This window comes from Colobus angolensis, unplaced genomic scaffold, assembly GCF_000951035.1.
Source record: "Colobus angolensis palliatus isolate OR3802 unplaced genomic scaffold, Cang.pa_1.0 Scaffold56, whole genome shotgun sequence".
Classification (NCBI taxonomy): Eukaryota; Metazoa; Chordata; class Mammalia; order Primates; family Cercopithecidae; genus Colobus; species Colobus angolensis.
In genome coordinates this window covers 5765796-5785167 of record NW_012119154.1, presented here as the reverse complement: position 1 = coordinate 5785167, position 19372 = coordinate 5765796, and the positions used below count along the sequence as shown (strand labels likewise).

The 19372-nt window shown below is 45.3% G+C and overlaps 1 protein-coding gene across 1 annotated transcript in view; it reads left to right on the top strand.

The window, feature by feature from the left end:
* GLB1 (galactosidase, beta 1) overlaps positions 1 to 19372 on the top strand; it is a 115434-nt gene that overhangs the window by 24924 nt on the left and 71138 nt on the right. The window contains 5 exon segments of the mRNA XM_011961551.1: positions 792 to 961; positions 4470 to 4620; positions 5148 to 5208; positions 8109 to 8203; positions 15692 to 15872. Of these exon segments, the coding sequence (XP_011816941.1) occupies positions 792 to 961; positions 4470 to 4620; positions 5148 to 5208; positions 8109 to 8203; positions 15692 to 15872 (658 nt within the window).

Genomic DNA, 19372 nt, shown 5'->3' with positions numbered 1-19372 from the left:
TTGCATTTTTGGTGGAGATGGGGTTTCACCATGTTGGCCAGGCTGGTCTTGAACTCCTGACCTCAGGTGATCCACCTGCCTCAGCCTCCCAAAGTTCTGGGATTACAGGCGTGAGCCATCATGCCTGGACAATTCTTTCATTTTTAAAAGGTGCTTATTGCCACCAAAAATGAGTTTATTATTCACAAATCAGGTCACCCCCCACAATTCGAAAAATATTGCCTTAAAATTCTTTTAATCCAATACCCTGGATAGTTATGGATGAAGAGAGGTAGGGTTAGAGACAGGACTTAGGTCACTCTGGGATTCACGCAATACCTAGGATAGGGCGTCGGGGCTCTGGAGTTTTAACCCGTTGCTTTTTGTCCTGTATTTTACACTTAGAATTTTCTTAATGGGTCTTGGTTATCCCAGTGACATTACTGTTGAGGCACATCCAGTGCTCAGGCAGGTCACAGCAACAAGGGCATGTGTGTGTGTGTGTTCTCCAACCCCGTGAACAGCGCAGTGGAATATCGTCTCAGCCACTGATTGTCAGCTCGGTGCTGGCCTCCAGAAGCTGAGCCTTATGGAATCCTGCATGTGGATCCTCTTTGATAATTTCTCTTACCTGAGTACCTCTGGTGGACCTGGCTTAGCAATGGTTTCTATGATAGCTCAGAAAACAAGCATTAAGTCCATCAGCACATTATATAAATTAAATAGGCGGAGAGTCACTTGCCACTGTCAAAGGATCGGCTTCTGAAATGCAGAAGGTGAAATTCTCATGTGACCCCATCCTTGCTCTGTAGAATGCCACCCGGAGGGTGTTTGAAATTGCCTATAGCCAGGACCGCTTCCTCAAGGATGGCCAGCCGTTTCGCTACATCTCAGGAAGCATTCACTACTCCCGCGTCCCCCGCTTCTACTGGAAGGACCGGCTGCTGAAGATGAAGATGGCTGGGCTGAACACCATCCAGACGTAAGTAGGAGGGCACATGGCTGTCACCTAGGCCTGAACACTCACTCTGGAGAGAGGATACAACTGTATTTCTCAGGGTGGCTATTTGATTGCTCAGAAATGGGAAATAGTCCAGTGTGGTGTTCTGGGAGGGGCTTGTCATGAACTGGACTGGCCCTTTTTCAAATAATCAACTACTTCTTCCAGTCTTCAATTTTAATCATCAGAAATCATTAAATAAATAGCTTAAAAAGGCAAAGGATGGGGGAAGCAAACAGAAGTAACAATGATTGAGCCCTTACCAGATCCAGGGTACTTTATACGAATGATTCCATTCCCTTGAGATAGGTATTATTGTTCCTGTTTATAGCTGGTGAAACTGAAATTTGCCCAAGGCCATATCTTTGGCTAGTATTTGAAGGGAAGGGAAGGCAAGCAGGCAGCTGTAGCACAGGTATGGCTGCAGTCATACAAAAAGATAGGCTAACAGGAGAAAAGCATAACAGGTCTGTAAGTTTTATCTGACATGAGAGTCTTCAGAAAAGAAGACCCAAGGAAACCTTTTTACACTTAGATTCTGTGAAAGGTTCTGACCTAGTGGTAGTGGACTGAAGTGGGAAACCCCACAAGGTCTGCCTCAAAGGATACTTCTTGGCCTTTCTGGGTGGCATTCCTTCCTTCTGGGTATGGAGCAGGACCCCTCTGCAATGAGGGTCTAGAAGGGAGAAGGGAGAGGCGACCTTTCTAGGTTTCATGGCTTGCTTTGGGAGAGAGGGCTTCTAATTTCTATGACCCACACTGGGAGGAATTCTGGTTTGACTTGCTTCAGGGGAGAAGAAGGGGTGGGAGACAGAAGAGCAGGAGAAGATCAGAGAAAGAAGATTTGCTCCTAAGCTCTTCCAATCTCCTTTAGTTCAAAGGACTCAGCATGCCGAGGTGCCATACTTTGGGGTATTGTTTTCTGAGCTCCAATAACAGAATAAGCCCTGTGCTTAGGTAGATTTCTGAAACCCAGTTTGGCTTTGTGGTTCTGCTGGGGTAATTGTATAACTTCAGGGTATAGAATTATCCCAATAGTTACCTCTCCGCATCTCCTCTGCTATTGCAAAGTAACAAACAGGGAAGAAAGTTGGTGTGGCTGGCCGCTCTGGCTTTTGCAGTGCTGATGTGGATTGCTGATAACTTTTCAAAGATAAAAAGAGTGAGAAAACCCAGAGGCAGATTCCGAAGATAGATGGTGAGGGAGAACCCACTCATTATTCTGGTTCTAAGGCCACTCACTGGCAGAGTGAACCCAAGTTCACCTGTTTATAATTCTGACACTGAGTTCTGGAAGACCAAGACTGTTCCAGGGAACCCTGGAATTATGGGATCACACACACACAAAATGACACAAGCCAGGGTCTTCAAAGAGAGCTTTGTGATGGTAATGGATGGCTTCATATTTAACTTTGTATCTGTCTGTCTGTGGGTAGACAGAGGAGCTGATGGAAGGTTTTGTCATTTTACCTCCTGCCACATGATTGCTGACAAAATCTTTTGTCAGAGGATTGGGGTTTGGAGTTTTTCCTACACTTACTAAAATTTCTTTCTTCAAAAAATAAATATGTCTCTTACTACTTTTCAGCAAAATATTCTTATTTTTCCTAAGCCTTACATGGGCATATATAATTTTTATTTTTATTTATCAAAACAGTTTTCTAGAGCTCTGTCTTGCTCTGTCACCTGGCTGGAATGCAGTGGCTCAGTCATAGTTCACTGAAACCTTAAAGTGGGCTCAGGTGATCCTCCCACTTCAGCCTCCTGAGTAGTTGGGATTACAGGCACTGCTACCACACCAGCTAATTGTTTTGTTTTGTTTTGTTTTTAGAGATGAAGTCACACTATGTTTCCCATGGTGGTCTTCAACTCCGGGCCTCAAGCGATCCTACTGCTTTGGCCTCCCAGAGTGCGGGGATTACAGAAGTGAGCTACTGTGCCCAGCTATAATTGTTATGTAATAGGAATTAGTGCTGATATAATTCTGGAATTTTCTGTTGTTGTTGCTTTTAAGAAGTGTCCCCACCAAGTTTGATTAGCTTGGGGAGCTGCTGTAAAAATTCATAACAAGGCCCCTCCCAAGAGGCTGCCAAATGGGAAGGTCTGTGTGTCCTGTGGTTTATGGTTCTACAAACAGTTTAGACATTTACGTAGGAGATCTGGTTTTTGAGCTCTTTCCCCTTCCACAGAGCACCTCAGTTCAATTATTTATGCAAAATTTAATTATAGAAAGCTAAAAACATGACTTACAAACAAATATATAATGGACATATATCAGAAATTTATTTAACTGGATAAAGAAAATGTGGTACATATACACCATGGAATACTACAAAATCACAAAAAAGAATGAGATCATGTCCTTTGCAGCAACCTGGATGCAGCTAAAGGCTATTATCCTGAGCAAACACAGGGATGGAAAACCAAATACTGCATGTTCTCACTTATAAGTGGTGGCTAAACTTCGAGTACCTATGGACACAAAGAAGGAAACAACAGACAACGGGGCCTTGAGGATGGAGGGTGGGAGGAGGGTGAATACCCCCATCGTGTACTAGGCATAGTACCTGGGTGACTACATAATCTGTACACCAAACCCCCATGACATGCAATTTACCTGTATAACAAACCTGCACATGTACCCCTGAACCTAAAATAAAAGTTTTGAAAAATTTATTTAACTTATTACCAAGGAAACTAGCTATATGGTAAAGCCAATTCAAAGGAGAATTTGAGGAAGGGAGGTTTATAGCCAGTCAAGAAAGGCATGTTCAAATAAAGTTATCTTTAGAGATAAAACTGGCTAATATCATAAAGGACAATGAATGAGTTACCTTTGGAGTTGTCTTCTCTGTATGACAATCATCATTTGTTTCTCTCCCAGGCAATAATCTACAAATTAATCTGTAACTTCAAAGTTCTTCCCTTAATCAATAGTAAATAGTAAGTCAAACAAAATATTTCCCTTGGAGAATGAAGGAAGCCTTGGTGGGCCCACTGGACAGTCCTCCATTATAACATGGAAAGGAAATGCAGTCATTGTTTTGCCTTATATCCAAATTCTGGATAATTTTTCTTTTCTTTATTTTGACACAGGGTCTCTGTCATCCAGTCTGGAGTGCAGTGGCACAATCACAGCTCACTGCAGCTTCAACCTCCCGAGCTTAAGCAAACCTCCACCTCAAGCCTCCAGGGTAACTGGGACCACAGGCGTGTACCCTGGCTCATTTTTTTGTGTTTTTTATAGAGATAGGGTTTCACCATGTTGCCCAGGCTAGTGTCAAACTCCTGGGCTCTGTCCACCGTGGCTTCCCAAAGTGCTGGGATTAGAGGCCTGAGCCACGTGCCCAGCCTTGGATAATTTTTCTTCCAAAGCACCTTCTCCCTCTTATCCTTGTGTTAGCAATAGTCCTAATGAGGCCCCTTCCCCACTCTTCCTTCTTCTTGACTCTGCCAAGTATCCAGGAAGGGGCTGTGTGTATCTTGGCAGGTATGTGCCCTGGAACTTTCATGAGCCCTGGCCAGGACAGTACCAGTTTTCTGAGGACCATGATGTGGAATATTTTCTTCGGCTGGCTCACGAGCTGGGACTGCTGGTTATCCTGAGGCCCGGGCCCTACATCTGTGCGGAGTGGGAAATGGTGAGTGTGGCTAGACTGGGTTCTGCCTGGTGTGTGAGTTGGCAGGCAGCAGCTCTGGGGCAAAGGGCATCAAAGCAGACCTGCATTCCAGAGAGCATGGGGCCTGGGACTGTACCCAGCACAGGTGTCTTTTACTTTGGCAAAGTGCCCAGGCAGAGAGAAACAGGCCGGGGTCAGGGCATAGGCTCTCCTTGGTGGTCACTCATATAACTCAGCTTGCTTGTCTGTAAGAAGCAGTTAATGGTGTCTTCTCTATCTACCTCACAGGGTAGTTGTGAAACTAAATTGAACAATCTTTACGGAAAGGGCTTTGGTCCTCAAAACATTGCATTCATGCAGAGTGATCTTAATTGTACTACATTCCAATTTCTAATTTCCCTGCAAGTTATAAACCAAAAAGCCCAGCTCAAATACCTCTCGTCCCTTGAAGCTTTTATTCTTTTCCATAACTGCTAATAGTAATTTCTGTCTCCTCTGAGCTCCCTTCACGGAATGGACATTATAATGGCTTGTTTTTCCTGACCTAGGGAGGATTACCTGCTTGGCTGCTAGAGAAAGAGTCTATTCTTCTCCGCTCTTCCGACCCAGGTAAGTTGTTACAGATGTCTTGAGAAGATTTATAAAAGCTTCAGGCCGTTGTGCACATGTACCCTAGAACTTAAAGTATAATAATAATAAAATTAAATTTAAAAAATAAAAAACAGCTTCAGGCTAGGTGCGGTGGCTCATACCTGTAATCCTAGCACTTTGGGAGGCTGAGGCGGGTGGATTACCTGAGGTCAGGAGTTTGAGACCAGCCTAGCCAATATGGCAAAACCTCGCCGCTACTAAAAATACAAAAAATTAGCCAGGCGTGGTCGTGGGCTCCTGGAATCCCAGCTACTCAGGAGGCTGAGGCAGGAGGATTGCTGGAACCCTAGAGGCAGATATTGCAGTGAGCCGAGATCGCGCTAATACACTATAGCCTGGACGACAGAGCGAGACTACGTCTCAAAACAAACAAACAAACAAAAAAAGCTTCAACAATTTTTATCAAAAGGGGGAGGTATTTTGAAGTGTGGGGTACCTCTGTACAAATACTTTTGAAAGTTTACTGAAAGTCTGAGTGTTTATCACCATCCAGTGCATAGCACCAAACTAAACCTCTAGGAAATTAAGCTTTGAACTACTTAACCAGATCTTACTGATAAATTGGTAATTCTTTGAATTGGCATTGAGCCCTGTTTGCGGTTGACCAGCTGACCTCAATGCTTTCTCTTCCTATTTACTTAGCATATTCCACAACCAATGATAGCACCTAGCTAATCAAAATGACAAGCCAGGCACGGTGGCTCACACCTGTAATCCCAGGACTTTGGGAGGCCAAGGAGGAGGGATTGCTTGAGCCCAGGAGTTTGAGACGAGCCTAGGTAACACAGTGAGACCCTATCTCTAAGAAAATTTAAAAATTAGCCAGGTGTGCTGGCATGTGCCTGTAGTCCAGCAGGCTGAGGTGGGAGGATTGCCTGAGCCTGGGAGGCTGGGGCTGCAGTGAGCCATGATTGCACCACTGCACTCTAGTCTGGGCAACAGAGAGGGACTTTGTCTCAAAGAAAGAAATAAGGCTGGGCACAGTGGCTCACACCTGTAATCCCAACACTTTGAGAGGCCAAGGCAGGCAGATCACCTGAGGTCAGGAGTTTGAGACCAGCCTAACCAACATGAAGAAACCCTGTCTCTACTAAAAATACAAAATTAGCCGGGTGTGGTGGTGCATGCCTATAATCCCAGCTACTTGGGAGGCTGAGGCAGGAGAATTGCTTGAACCCAGGAAGTGGAGGTTGCAGTGAGCCCAGATTGCGCCATTGCACTCCAGCCTGGGCAACAAGAATGAAATTCTGTCTCAAAAAAAAAAAAAAAAAAGAAAGAAAACCAAAATGACAGTTTCTGGGATGGTGTCATTGGATTGCTTGGTAGCTGCAATGCCTTCTATTTTTGTCTACTTTTACAGAGCAATGTGTAAATGATGGTTTTTTTGTCTTACTCCAGTACCTTCACGTTTTGCACACTTAGCATATTATTGGTGTTTTCATATGTAGTCACTCCTTTAATCCTTATGCCAACTTTATGTGGCATGTACTTTTATTATTCCTATTTGACAGTATAAATATATAATTTATTAGGACTTCATTTTATACAGAAAAAAAGTCTTCCTGTGACTGAGAAGAGGACACACTGTTCAGTGACTCTTTTCTTCATTCAGCAAGCGTTGCTTGGATATGTTCTATGCTCCAGGCTTTGTGGCCTATGGCAAGGATGCTGTCTTAGTCCCTTTTCTGTTGCTTGTAACAGAATACCTGAAGCCGAGTAATTTATAAAGAAAAGCATTTATTTCCTACAGTTATGGAGGCCGAGAAGTTTAAGGTGGAAGGGCTGTATCTGGTGAAGGCCTTCTTGCTGGTGGGGACTCTGCAGAGTCCTGAGGGGGCACAGGGCATCACATGGTGAGGGGGCTGAGTGTCCTAGCTCAGATCTCTCTGCCTCTTCTTATAAAACCACCGGTCCCGTTCCCATGATGACCCATGAATCCATTAACCTATTAATCTATTAATCCATGAGTGGATCGATCTGCTTATGAGGGCTGAGCCCTCAAGACCCAACACCTCTTAAAGGCCCCACCTCTCAATGCTTCCGCATTGGGGATTCTATTTCAACGTGAGTTTCAGAGGGGCAAACATTCCAACTGTAGCAGACAGATACAGGCACACTGGTCCTTGTCCCCTGAGGAGCTCAGCTGAGGAGACAACTACATGCAGGACAACTTTTATGAGACTTCTATTTCAGAAGGTACTTGTCGAGTCCCATATATCCTGATCTCTGCTGCCAGCCCTGGTGTAATAAGGCTGCACTGGCTGCATTGGTGTCTCTTTGTACTAAAAGATGTGTGATGGTGTTAAACCAGGGGTGTTCAATCTTTTGGCTTCCCTGGTCTACATTGGAAGAAGAATTGTCTTGGGCCACACATAAAATACACTAACACTAATGATAGCTGATGAGCTAAAAAAAAATTTTATTAAAAATCATAATTTTTTTTTTTTGAGACAGAATTTCACTCTTGTTGCCCAGGCTGGAGTGCAGTGGGGCCATATTGGCTCACCACAACCTCCGCCTCCCAGATTCAAGCAATTCTCCTGCCTCAGCCTCCCGAGTAGCTGGGATTACAGGCATGTGCCACCACGCCTGGCTAATTTTGCATTTTTAGTAGAGACAGGGTTTCTTCATGTTGGTCAGGCTAGTCTCGAACTCCCGACCTCAGGTGATCTGCCTGCCTCGGCCTCCCAAAGTGCTGGGGTTACAGGCTTGAGCCACCGTGCCTAGCCAAAAAACTCAGAATGTTTTTAAAAAGTTTACAAATTTGTGTTGGGCCACATTCAAAGCCATCCTGGGCTGCATGTGGCTTGCAGGCTGTGGGTTGGACAAGCTTGTGTTAAACTTTTCTTGTTTTCCAGATTACCTGGCAGCTGTGGACAAGTGGTTGGGAGTCCTTCTGCCCAAGATGAAGCCTCTCCTCTATCAGAATGGAGGGCCAATTATAACAGTGCAGGTAACCCTGAAGTTGAGCATGGATGGATTGGGGGAGGGGTTCCCATCCATCTATATTATATAAATGATAGGAGTGATGCAGACATGAGCCTCATAGATCTGTTTCTTTAACAGGTAATGCCGCAGATAGTGCTTTTAGTTAAATTGCATTTGGGAAGGCATTACCATTTTTGAATGCCTGCTATGTAGCAGGCTTTGTGCTGGGTGCTTTGTAAATGCTATTCAATTCTTCCAACCACTGTCTCTTTTCAATGAGGAAGTTTGAAAAGGTTAAGTGACTTGGCCAAGGTCACCCAGCCAGCAGGTGGCAGAATTAGGATAGCATCCTAATTCTGTGGATTCCAGGGTTTGTCTCTCTGTCTCTCCTGCAATATTATTTTCTGGCAGCAGGCATGCAGCATGGACTGAAACACTTTGGTATCGGCACTGCCTCGGCAGTCAGATAAACCTGGAATGGAAAAGGATGTGGTCAACTGGGGCTGTTATGTTTCCTCTCTTGCTTTCTGCCCCATTCTCCTTCTTCCATGTGTTCTTGGCTCTGCAAGAACTAGTATACTGTGGGGTACATTGAACTTCAACAGTTTTTGGTGTTGGTAAAATTACTTAGGTGAAACATAAAACCATGTTCATTGGCCATTGACCAAGGATACCAAGGACGCTCTTTTTTTTTTTTTTTTTTGAGACAGAGTCTCACTCTATCGCCCAGGCTGGAGTGCAGTGGTGCAATCTCAGCTTACTGCAACCTCTGCCTCCTGGGTTCAGGTGATTCTCCCACCTCAGCCTCCCATGTAGCTGGGATTACAGGCGCATGCCACCACGCCTGGCTGATTTTTGTATTTTTAGTAGAGACGGGGTTTCACTGTAGTGGCCAGGCTGGTCTCAAACTCCTGACCCCAGGTGATCTGCCTGCCTTGGCCTCCCAAAGTGCTGGGATTACAGGCATGAGTCCCTGTGCCCGGCCATGACCAAGTATGCTGTTATGGAAAAGAGTAAAGTTGTTTTTTTTTTTTTTTGAGACAGGGTCTCGCTCTGTCGCCCAGGCTGGAATGCAGTGGCATGACCACGGCTCACTGCAACCTCTGCCTCCTGGGTTCAGGTGACCCTCCTGCGTCAGCCTCCCGAGTAGCTGGCATTACAGGCGTGTGCCACAATGCCCGGCTATGTTTTTGTATTTTTAATAGAGCGGGGTTTCACCATGTTAACCAGGCTGGTCTCAAACTCCTGACCTCAGGTGATCCACCCACCTCAGCCTCCCAAAGTGCTGAGATTACAGGCATGAGCCACTGCTCGTGGCCATGACCAAGGATGCTTTTATGGAAAAGAGTGAAGTTATGTGAAAGTGGCTGCATCCTGGACATCCCGGGGATGCAGAGTGGCGCTCCCTAAGGGAGTGTGGGCCAGGCTTCCTTCTTATGAACAGTACTAGAGGCAGCTTGTGAGGATGGATCATGGTAGGGCGGGAGCATGGGTACTCCCTCGCCTTTCAGCTGTAGGTGGACAGAGGTGCTGAGAGGGCTGCACTGGCCAGGGTGTCCATTCTGAGGCTTTGCGGTGGGAGGAGATGTCTTCTTGAGAGAGGCCAGGTTGCTGCTCACGGCGGGATGTGTGAGTCGCCCCACATGCCCCTCTCTCTTTTACCATCTTGAGTCTGTACTGGTTCAGCTAATAGGAACCACATTTTCCTACATGAGGATGTCAAGTCTGAAACTTGGGTGCGTCTTTGCTTTGCATGGCTGTGTTGTCTTCCTTTCTTCTGGTCTCAAGTGCAAACCCTCTTTTGATGCCCTCCTTTTTTCAGTCTCTGCTTCTCCTTGAATCACTTTCAATTTCTGCCCACAACTTTTCTGCCCCTTTGATTTTGGAAGTGCCACGAAAACTATAATCAAGTATTAATTCTGCAGAGGTGAAGTTGACTGTCGTGGAGATATTTCTTCTTATGTCCATCCCTAGCAACCTCAGATGACTTTAACTTGACCCTGGGTCCTGCGAGTTGACTCTGCCCTCCTCCTCCTCATCCTCTCCCCTTCCCATCTCCACATGCTTGAACCCCATCTAATCATTTTTACCCCTTGTTTACAAAATAAACAAGTGTAGAGAGACATAAGAAAGCAGAAAAAAACATAATTGTTACTCAGACCTCAGGAGCCATAGCAAAGCTCTTCACATTTTGGGAGTTTCCTTGAATATTTTCTATGCCTTTTTTTTTCTTCTTTCTTACAGAGTAAGTTCATTCTCTGTGACCTATTTTCTGTGTGGCTTTTTTTGCTTCATTCTTTGTCATGAGCACTTTTTCATGTCGTTAACAATTCTTTCATCATCTTTCATGGTTGTCCTACTTACCTTCCGACGCACAGTTCCTATACGTGTTCCCTCTGTCCGGAAGCCGTCCCAATTGACATATTGGTTTCCGTAAGACTTTCAGAACCGTCACTGGTGCCTCCTTTTGTGAAGCACACGTGGGAGCAGTTTCATCCCTGACACACTGTGCCTCTAGTCTCCTGGCCCCCCACGCCTCTGCCTGGCAGCCATGAGGGCACATCATGTGTTTGTGCACATCACATACCCACCAAACAGCTCTGGAATGGAATAGAAGCTGATTGACTTGATAAGAAGGAACTGGGGGATTTGTAGACAGTATTTCTTTTCGTTGTTGTTATTATTTTTGTTTTTTGAGACAGAGTCTCGCTCTGTCACCAGCCTGGAGTGCAGTAACACGATCTTGGCTCACTGCAACATCCACCTCCCAGTTTCAAGTGATCCTCCTGCTTCAGCCTCCCGAGTAGCTGGGACTACAGGTGTGCGCAACCACACCGGCTAATTTTGTATATTTTTAGTGGAGATGGGGTTTCACCATGCTGGTCAGGATGGTCTCAATCTCTTGACCTCGTGATCCACCCACCTCGGCCTCCCAAAGTGCTGGGATTACAGGCGTGAGCCACTGCCCCAGGCCTGTAGACAGTAATTCTATCTGTAAAGATTTCTGTAAAAGGGCCAGGCATGGTGGCTCAATGCCTGTAATCCCAGCATTTTGGAAGGCCGAGGCAGGAGGATCTCTTGAGCCCAGGAGTTCAAGACCAGCCTGGGCAACATAGTGAAACTCCATCACTACAAAAAATTGAAAAATTAGCTGGGTATGGTGGCATGCGCCTGTGTTCCCAGCCATTCATGGGGCAGAGGCAGGAGGATCACTTGAACCTGGGAGGTTGAGGCTGCAGTGAGTCGTGGTCACACCACTCAGTGCACTCCAGCCTGGGCAACAAAATGACACTCTGTCTCAAAAAAATAAAGATTTCTATAAAAGCCGATTTCTGTCTCTGTCTTAATTCATGTTGAAGGGTAGAAAATGGTGGCTTTACTCAATTCTTGATGTTGGTTTTCTCTCTCAGTGCTCAGAGTTTGAGATGGCCGGGGAGGAGCTACGTGTTTGCAGCCAGGGTAAAAATGAGTCAGACCAGAAGGCTCAAATCCCTGTCTGAGAACATTTAGGGCCCGCAACACTGTTGTGTTACAGATACAAGAAGCCAGGTCTGTGCCTTTACTCATCCTCGTGATTCAGTCAGGTATGCAGATGTTTCTCTGTTGGGGGGATTAGCTGAGCCAGTGCCACCTGTGATGGTTTGCATATTGTGGCTGTTTATCTCAGTTTCTGCCTGAAAAAACTAAAGCCATTGATAATATCCAAGGTGAAAATAATTAGGAGTGGACGACCTTCCACCCACAAGTTTACTTCATCCAATTAACAGGGCATTCATCATGAGGTAATAAGCCTATTTATGACTATTTGGAAGAGCAACATCTTTAAAAGTCTCTGGTGCTTAAGGAGCTTACAGAATGGAGGCAGTTACTCTAGAACAAAGACCTGCAAATTATGGCCACCACCTACATTTTTTTGTAAGTAAAAGTATATTGGAATCGCCACACTATTTGTTTATATATTGTCTTTGGCCACTTTTGTACTATAGTGGCAGAGTTGAGTAGTTGAGATGGAGACCTCTATGGCTGCAACGCCTAAAATATTTACTCTCTGGTGGTTGTTTGTTTGTTTGTTTTAAGACGGAGTCTCACTCTGTCGCCCAGGCTGAAGTTCAGTGGAGTAATCTCTTGCTCATGGCAACCTCTGCCTCACAGGTTCAAGCAATTCTTGTGCCTCAGCCTCTCAAATAGCTGGGATTATAGGTGCCTGCCACCACACCTGGCTAGTTTTTTTGTATTTTTAGTAGAGGTAGGGTTTCATCATGTTGACCAGACTGGTTTCGAACTCCTGACCTCAAGTGATCCACCTGCCTCAGCCTCCCAAAGTACTAGGATTACAGGCATGAGCCACCACACCCGGCCTGGTGTTGTATTTAAAAGGTTTGTTGACTCCTGCTCTAGAAACGTCGGTGTTCCTCTGAACCTAGCCATGACTTTTTCTATGGGTTTTTCAAGCCTTTTCATTTGTATGTTTCACCCACCCCCAGCCTTCACACACCTCTTTTTTTCCTAATTGGTAGTAACATAGAGCTTGCGTGGAGTCTTAGCTGCTAGCATTTTGAACACTTACTAGATGCCAGATCTGTGCAAAGTTCTAGTCATGTATTGACTCAGTTAATCCTCGTGATAACCCATCAAGTTAGGTACATTTTACAGGTGGAGTCCCATGGGTAGGAAGTGGCAGAGCTCAGATTTGCATGTAGATGGTTGGGCCTTTGCCAGCCATGCCCGTGACTAGAACTCTAAGCTGCCTCACAGTTGTGCTTTTCTTGCTCTCTCAAAACCTAACCAAATTATGTGTATACATTTTTTACAAGCCTGTTTATTTTAGGGTATATGATACAATGATGATAATGGATAAGTAAGATCTGGAAAAGCAAGATGATAAGAAAACCAAGGTTGAGTTGGGGTATGGGGGTGGGCGGAAGAGAACACGAGGTGCAGAGGCTGTGAGACCATTTAGTTGCTGGAGCTGACTTTTAAGATCTTTAGCTCTGAATTTCTTGACAGCCAGATGATAAAAAGGAGGCATAGTCATGTAAGTAGCACTTATAAAGGAGGAGAAAAGAACCTTGCCAGTATTTACAAAGCTTTTCTTAGCATTTATCTAAATTATTGCAAAAGGAACTTTCATGGAACTCATCAATGGGAGTTTTCTACTCTGTGTAAGCAGCAAATACGTCCTCTTCCAGGATGGTTTCATGACCAATGAATTCTCTGTCCTGGGCATGCATGTTACAGTCTGTTTTACTTCTTGAACCCCAAATCTGAAAGTATTGCCAGAGGGATCCTCTCTGAGAGAAGGATCATTCATGAAGCCATTTGGGAGGCAGGACTGTGCAGATAAGGACAGCAGCATTTAGTTCATTTTCATCACTCACCATTCTTCTCCCACTCTCCAACTCTGCACATGGACGAAATTGAGCTGTTGGTGATATCAAATATGTAGGAATATCCTCTTCCCATTCCCTTCCCAAGTTCAGAGCCTTTTCTTCTACAGCTACCTCGGGCTGCCCCTCCAAGGAACCTTCCCTACCGATCTCTCCCAGCCACTCAGGCTAAGCACCTCTTTTCTGGGGGCTCACAGTTTCTTGTGCTTATGTTTAAAGATCACGTATTCCCAGGATCTGAAATATTTTTGTATTATGTGTACATTAAAATTTTATGGTTGGACATTTTTAAAGTTTTTATAAATGAAGTATAGCATACATATATCAATGTGCAGTGTAATGAATCACTATGGTGTGAACACCCACATAAACACCAACCAAGGTCAGGAAACAGCACGTGGCCAGTGCCCCAGAAGCTCCCCAGGTGTTCCTGTTGATCATACACCATTTCATCCCACTGTCCTGACTCTTATGGCCATCAGTTTTTTGCTTTTCTTTATACTTTTACCACCTATGTGTGTACTCAGACTTTATAGTTAGGTTTTGATTGTTTGCATTTTCTCTAAAGGGGATTGTAGTGTATGTATTTTTCAGTGTCATGCTTCTTTCACCTGACATTATATTCCTAAGATTCTTTGGTGTATTGGGTAGAGCTGAAGTTCATTTGTTTTATTGCCCGAGAGCAATGTTTCTTTTTTTTTTTTTTTTTTTTTGAGATGGAGTCTCGCTCTGTCATCCAGGCTGGAATGCAGTGGCACGATCTTGGCTCACTGCAAGCTCCACCTCCCGGGTTCACACCATTCTCCTGCCTCAGCCTCCCGAGTAGCTGGGACTACAGGCGCCCGCCATCACGCCCGGCTAGTTTTTTGTATTTTTAGTAGAGATGGGGTTTCACTGTGTGAGCCGGGATGGGATAGTCTCGATCTCCTGACCTCATGATCCGCCCGCCTCAGCCTCCCAAAGTGCTGGGATTACAGGCGTGAGCCACCGCGCCCGGCCAAGAGCCATGTTTCTTAACCTGTTTTTTTCATCATTGCCCCCAAGGATCCCTTTTAAACTTTTTTTCTAAGTGCCTTCTCCTCTCCACCATGAAATTTTAATACCTGAGATATTGTATATTGGTTTATTTGCTCTGTGTGTGTGTGTGTGTGTGTGTGTGTGTATATGTATGTTTAATATATTTTATCCCCAAAGCATCCATTTTTACCCCCTGGGGGATGCTACCCACCTCATTGAGAATGCATGCTTCAGAGCAGGGACCCCGCCCTCAGCACTGTTGCCGTGTTGCACCTGATAATTCTTCACTCTGGGGCTTCCCTGTGCACTGTGGAATGTCTAGCAGCATCCCTGGGCCTCTAGCCACTGGATGCCCTGAGCACGTCCCCCGAGGTGTGACAGTCACAAACATTTCCAGACATAGCCACATGTCCCCTGTGGGGCTAAAGAGCTCCTGGTTGAGAACCACTGATGTTATTGAGCACAAACTGAACACCAGTGTGTGTGTGACAGCAGGTCGAATAAACATGCCGTGTCTGTCCCTGGCATTCACCCTTCTTATTGCCATGGAGATTTTGCATAGTGTATTAAGGGAAAACACAGTTACAACTGGTGCATGTAATATGATGCCAGTTTTGAGGAAAGAAAACACTGCTGTATATTATTTGCGTATATTTGGGGAGTGTGTGGGTCTGTGTAAATCTAGACGGCTGTATCCTAAAATGCTTGCAGTGAGTATCTCTGGGCAATGGAATTAATGGATACTTTTCCTGTTTTCTTTTCATTTTTCTAGCGTTTCTACCATGGGAAGGTATTATTTATGTGATGTTTAAAGTATCTGCTTTCTATTTTAGGGAAGAATACCACTACAATCTGAACACCAGTTTGGTGTTTTTTTGTTTTTCTTATTTCTCCGTGGTGGGAGAGGGTTAATAGGAGGTAAAGTCTTATGGTGAATTGTTGGTGGTTTTTTTAAATCAGTTTTGAGGTCTGAGTGAAGGAAGTTTTTCTGGCAATCATTAAGCCTTGTCATCTTAGCAGATGCTCAGATATTTTCCCACACAAAAGCTTGCATTAGGATGGCTACATTGGGATCTCCTCATTTTTCCCTGCTCTTTTTTCACTCACAGGTTGAAAATGAATATGGCAGCTACTTTGCCTGTGATTTTGACTACCTGCGCTTCCTGCAGAAGCGCTTTCACCACCATCTGGGGGATGATGTGGTTCTGTTCACCACAGACGGCGCACATGAAATATTCCTGCAATGTGGGGCCCTGCAGGGCCTCTACACCACAGTGGACTTTGGACCAGGTTGGTGTTTGTAGTAACAGAAATTACAGCTTCAAATCAGCTTTTTACTCAGTCAGTTGCTCTGGGCAACTGTAGTTTTAAGTGTCGTGGGCAGATTGAGATTTTTCACTTCCTTTTTCAAGGAGCAGGTAGAATAGAGTACTTGCACGCCTCAGTAACAGAGGGTCATCTGTAGGCCAAGAGCTTCCAGGGTAGCTGCATTTTCAGCACTGGTGGAGCTAGCCTGGAACATGGAGTCTCAGGGGCTGGGCTGGCCCACCCAAGATGAAGAAGCAGGTGGGCGGCTCCAGCTGTGAGAAGCACTACCTTGAGGCAGTCATCTTTTAGGCTGTGTCTGGGGCGTGCTTCTCTGCTCTTTCTGCCCTCCCTGACCTCCCACTCAGGGTTATGTCTTGGCCGTAGCCAACCTTGAGGTCAGCCACTGGCTGGGAACTTACCGTACGCTTTGTTACCTTTCTGCATAACTTAGAACACCAAACTGTCAGGGCTGGAGATGGTTTGGCAGATGCTACAAAAGCTGTGCCAGATTCCTTACACAATGCTGGGTAAACTGTGGAGATGCTGCAAGTGAAAGTCACAGATGGGTGGGCAATGTGTTCACGATGCTTCTGGCCATAAGTAATATTAAGAGAGTCTTCATTTAGGACAGCATCTTTCATAAAGGATATGACAGCTGTATTTGTCCATTCTTGCACTGCTCTAAATAAATACCAGAGACTGGGTAACTTATAAAGAAAAGAGGTTTAGTTGACTTCCAGGCTGTACAGGAAGCCTGGTGGCAACAGCTTCTGGGGAGGCCTTAAGAAATTTAAAATCTTGGCAGAAGGCAAAGGGAAAGCAGGTACATCTTACATGGCCAGAGCAGGAGGGAGAGATAGGAGGGGAAGTGCTACGCACTTTTAGACAACCAGATCTCGTAACTTGTTCACTCACTATCAGGAGAATAGCACTGAGGGGATGGTGCTAACCCATTCACAAGAACTCCGCCCCCATGATCCAGTCGCCTGCCACCAGGCCCTACCTCCAACACTGGGGATTACAGTTCAACATGAGATTTGGTGGGGACACAGATCCAAACCACATCAACAGCTAAATGTCTGACTGGACTTTTGTGTGTGTGTGTGGCTATGAAAGACATTATTGAGACAATTACAATCTTTGAATAAAGTCTGTAGACTAGATAAGAGTATTGTATCAGTGTAATTTCCTGATTTTTATAAGTATATTGTGTTTGTTTAAAGAATGCCTTTGTTCTGAGGGAATGAACACTGAAGTATTTAGGGATAAAGGGCCATCACATCTGCAATTTATTCTCAGATGGCTCAGAAAAATGTATATTTTTATAGAGAAACTGATAGAGTAAATCTAGTAAAATGCTAACAATTGGGAAATCTAGGTGAAGGGAATAGGAGAGTTTTTTGTACTATTCTTACAACATTCTATAAGTTTGAAATTACTGCAGAAAAAAAGTTACAGGCTAGGCGTGGTGGCAAGTGCCTGTAGTCGTAGCTGCTTGGGAGGATGAGGCGGGAAGATCACTTGAGCCCAGGAGTTCAAGGCTGCAGGGAGCTGTGATCGTGCCACTGTACCCCAACCTGGGCAACAGAGCAAGACCCCATCTCAAAAAAAAAGGTACACACACACAAAAAAAACACTAGTTCCTTGAGTAGCATAAAGACCCTGATGTTTTCCCCTCTGAGGTATAAGGCACTTCATGCACATTGCACATCCAATGCTTGCCTCTCTTGAGAGGGATGTACAGAAGATTGAAATGAGGAAATTAGCCTGGTGTCGCTTTTTTTTTTTTTTTTTTTTTTGAGTTGGAGTTTCTCTCCATTGGCCAGGCTGGAGTGGCGCAATCTTGGCACACTGCAAACTCTGCCTCCCAGGTTCAAGCAATTCTCCTGCCTCAGCCTCCTGAGTAGCTGGGATTACAGGCATCTGCCACCACGCCTGGCTAATTTTTGTATTTTTAGTAGAGATGGGGTTTCACCATGTTGGCCAGGGTGGTCTCAAACTCCTGACCTCACGTGATCCGCCTGCCTTGGCCTCCCAAAGTGTTGGGATTACAGGCGTGAGCCACGGTGCCCAGTCTGTAGTCACATTTTTAAGGAGGTTCTTCTACTGTATCAAAAAAGAGAAGAACAGAAAAGAACTGACCTTAAGTGAATGGAGTGTTTCGAGAGCATTTGGTGATAGAAGGACTCATCCGTTAGGTTGGTTACGTTGATGCAAAAGGGATTGCAGTTTTTGCCTTAAAAAAACAAACAACAAACAACAAACAAACAAAAAAACAGGCCCAGTGCAGTGCCTCCCACCTGTAATCCCAGCACTTTGGGAGGCTGAGGTGGGCGGATCATGAGGTCAGGAGTCTGAGAGCAGCCTGGCCAACATGGTGAAATCCCATCTCTACTAAAGATACAAAAATTAGCTGGTATAAAAATCATGGTGGCACACTCCTGTAATCCCAGCTACTCAGGAGGCTGAGGCAGGAGAATTGCTTGAACCCAGGAGGCGGAGGTTGCAGTGACCTGAGATCGTGCCACTGTGCTCCAGCCTGGGTGACAAAGCGAAACTCCATCTCAAAAAAAAAAAAAGAAAGAAAAGAAAACCATGACAAAAACCACAATTACTTTTGCACCAAGCTAATACAAAGTGCTGCAGAGGAAGTGACGTGCCGGTTTCCTCCTGCGTTGGCCAGGCTTCTCATCACAGGGATGAAAAAGCATGACATTTTTCTGTTGGGAGGAACAAATTGAAGGTGATTATGAATGAGTTTTAAGCATAATTTGTATGAGGTGACAGTATGACTGTCTCTGCTGGGGGTTGGAGAAGAGACAACCACAAGGCCAGGGTGCCTGGGGCAGACAGGCCCTCCAGTCGGAGACTTTTGCCAGCTTCCTTGCTTTGTGTGGGAGTGGGGCATTGCCTGGTGGGTCTCATGAGAACAGTGTTTAAAGATCTGAATGCCACCTAATGCTTAATAGTGAAAAAGACAGCCAATGAGATTCTGCTCTTTCTCAATCAGCATATTCTGTCCTGAAAGCTGGCCTTACAGAGAAGCCAAATGCCCATCTCAGAGCAAGTGATTATCAGAGAGTCTTGGCTGGGGCCACGTCCACCCTGGGATACCTGTTGTGGGAGCTGGGTCGTGAAGTGTAGGGCCAGGGCATCCTCTGCTGGGGTTGGTGTGGACACTGCTCATGCTTCCTCTTTCCCCAGTGTTTGGCAGCCCATTCCTTCTCTGTGGAGAAATTCTTTTTCTTTTTTTTTTGAGATGGAGTCTCGCTCTGTCGCCCAGGCTGGAGTGCAGTGGCTGGATCTCAGCTCACTGCAAGCGCCGCCTCCCGGGTTCACGCCATGTTGGTGTGCTGCACCCATCAACTCGTCAGCACCCATCAATTCATCATTTATATCAGGTATAACTCCCCAATGCAATCGCTCCCCCCACCCCCTCCTCCCTCCCCATGATAAGCCCAGTGTGTGATGTTCCCCTTCCC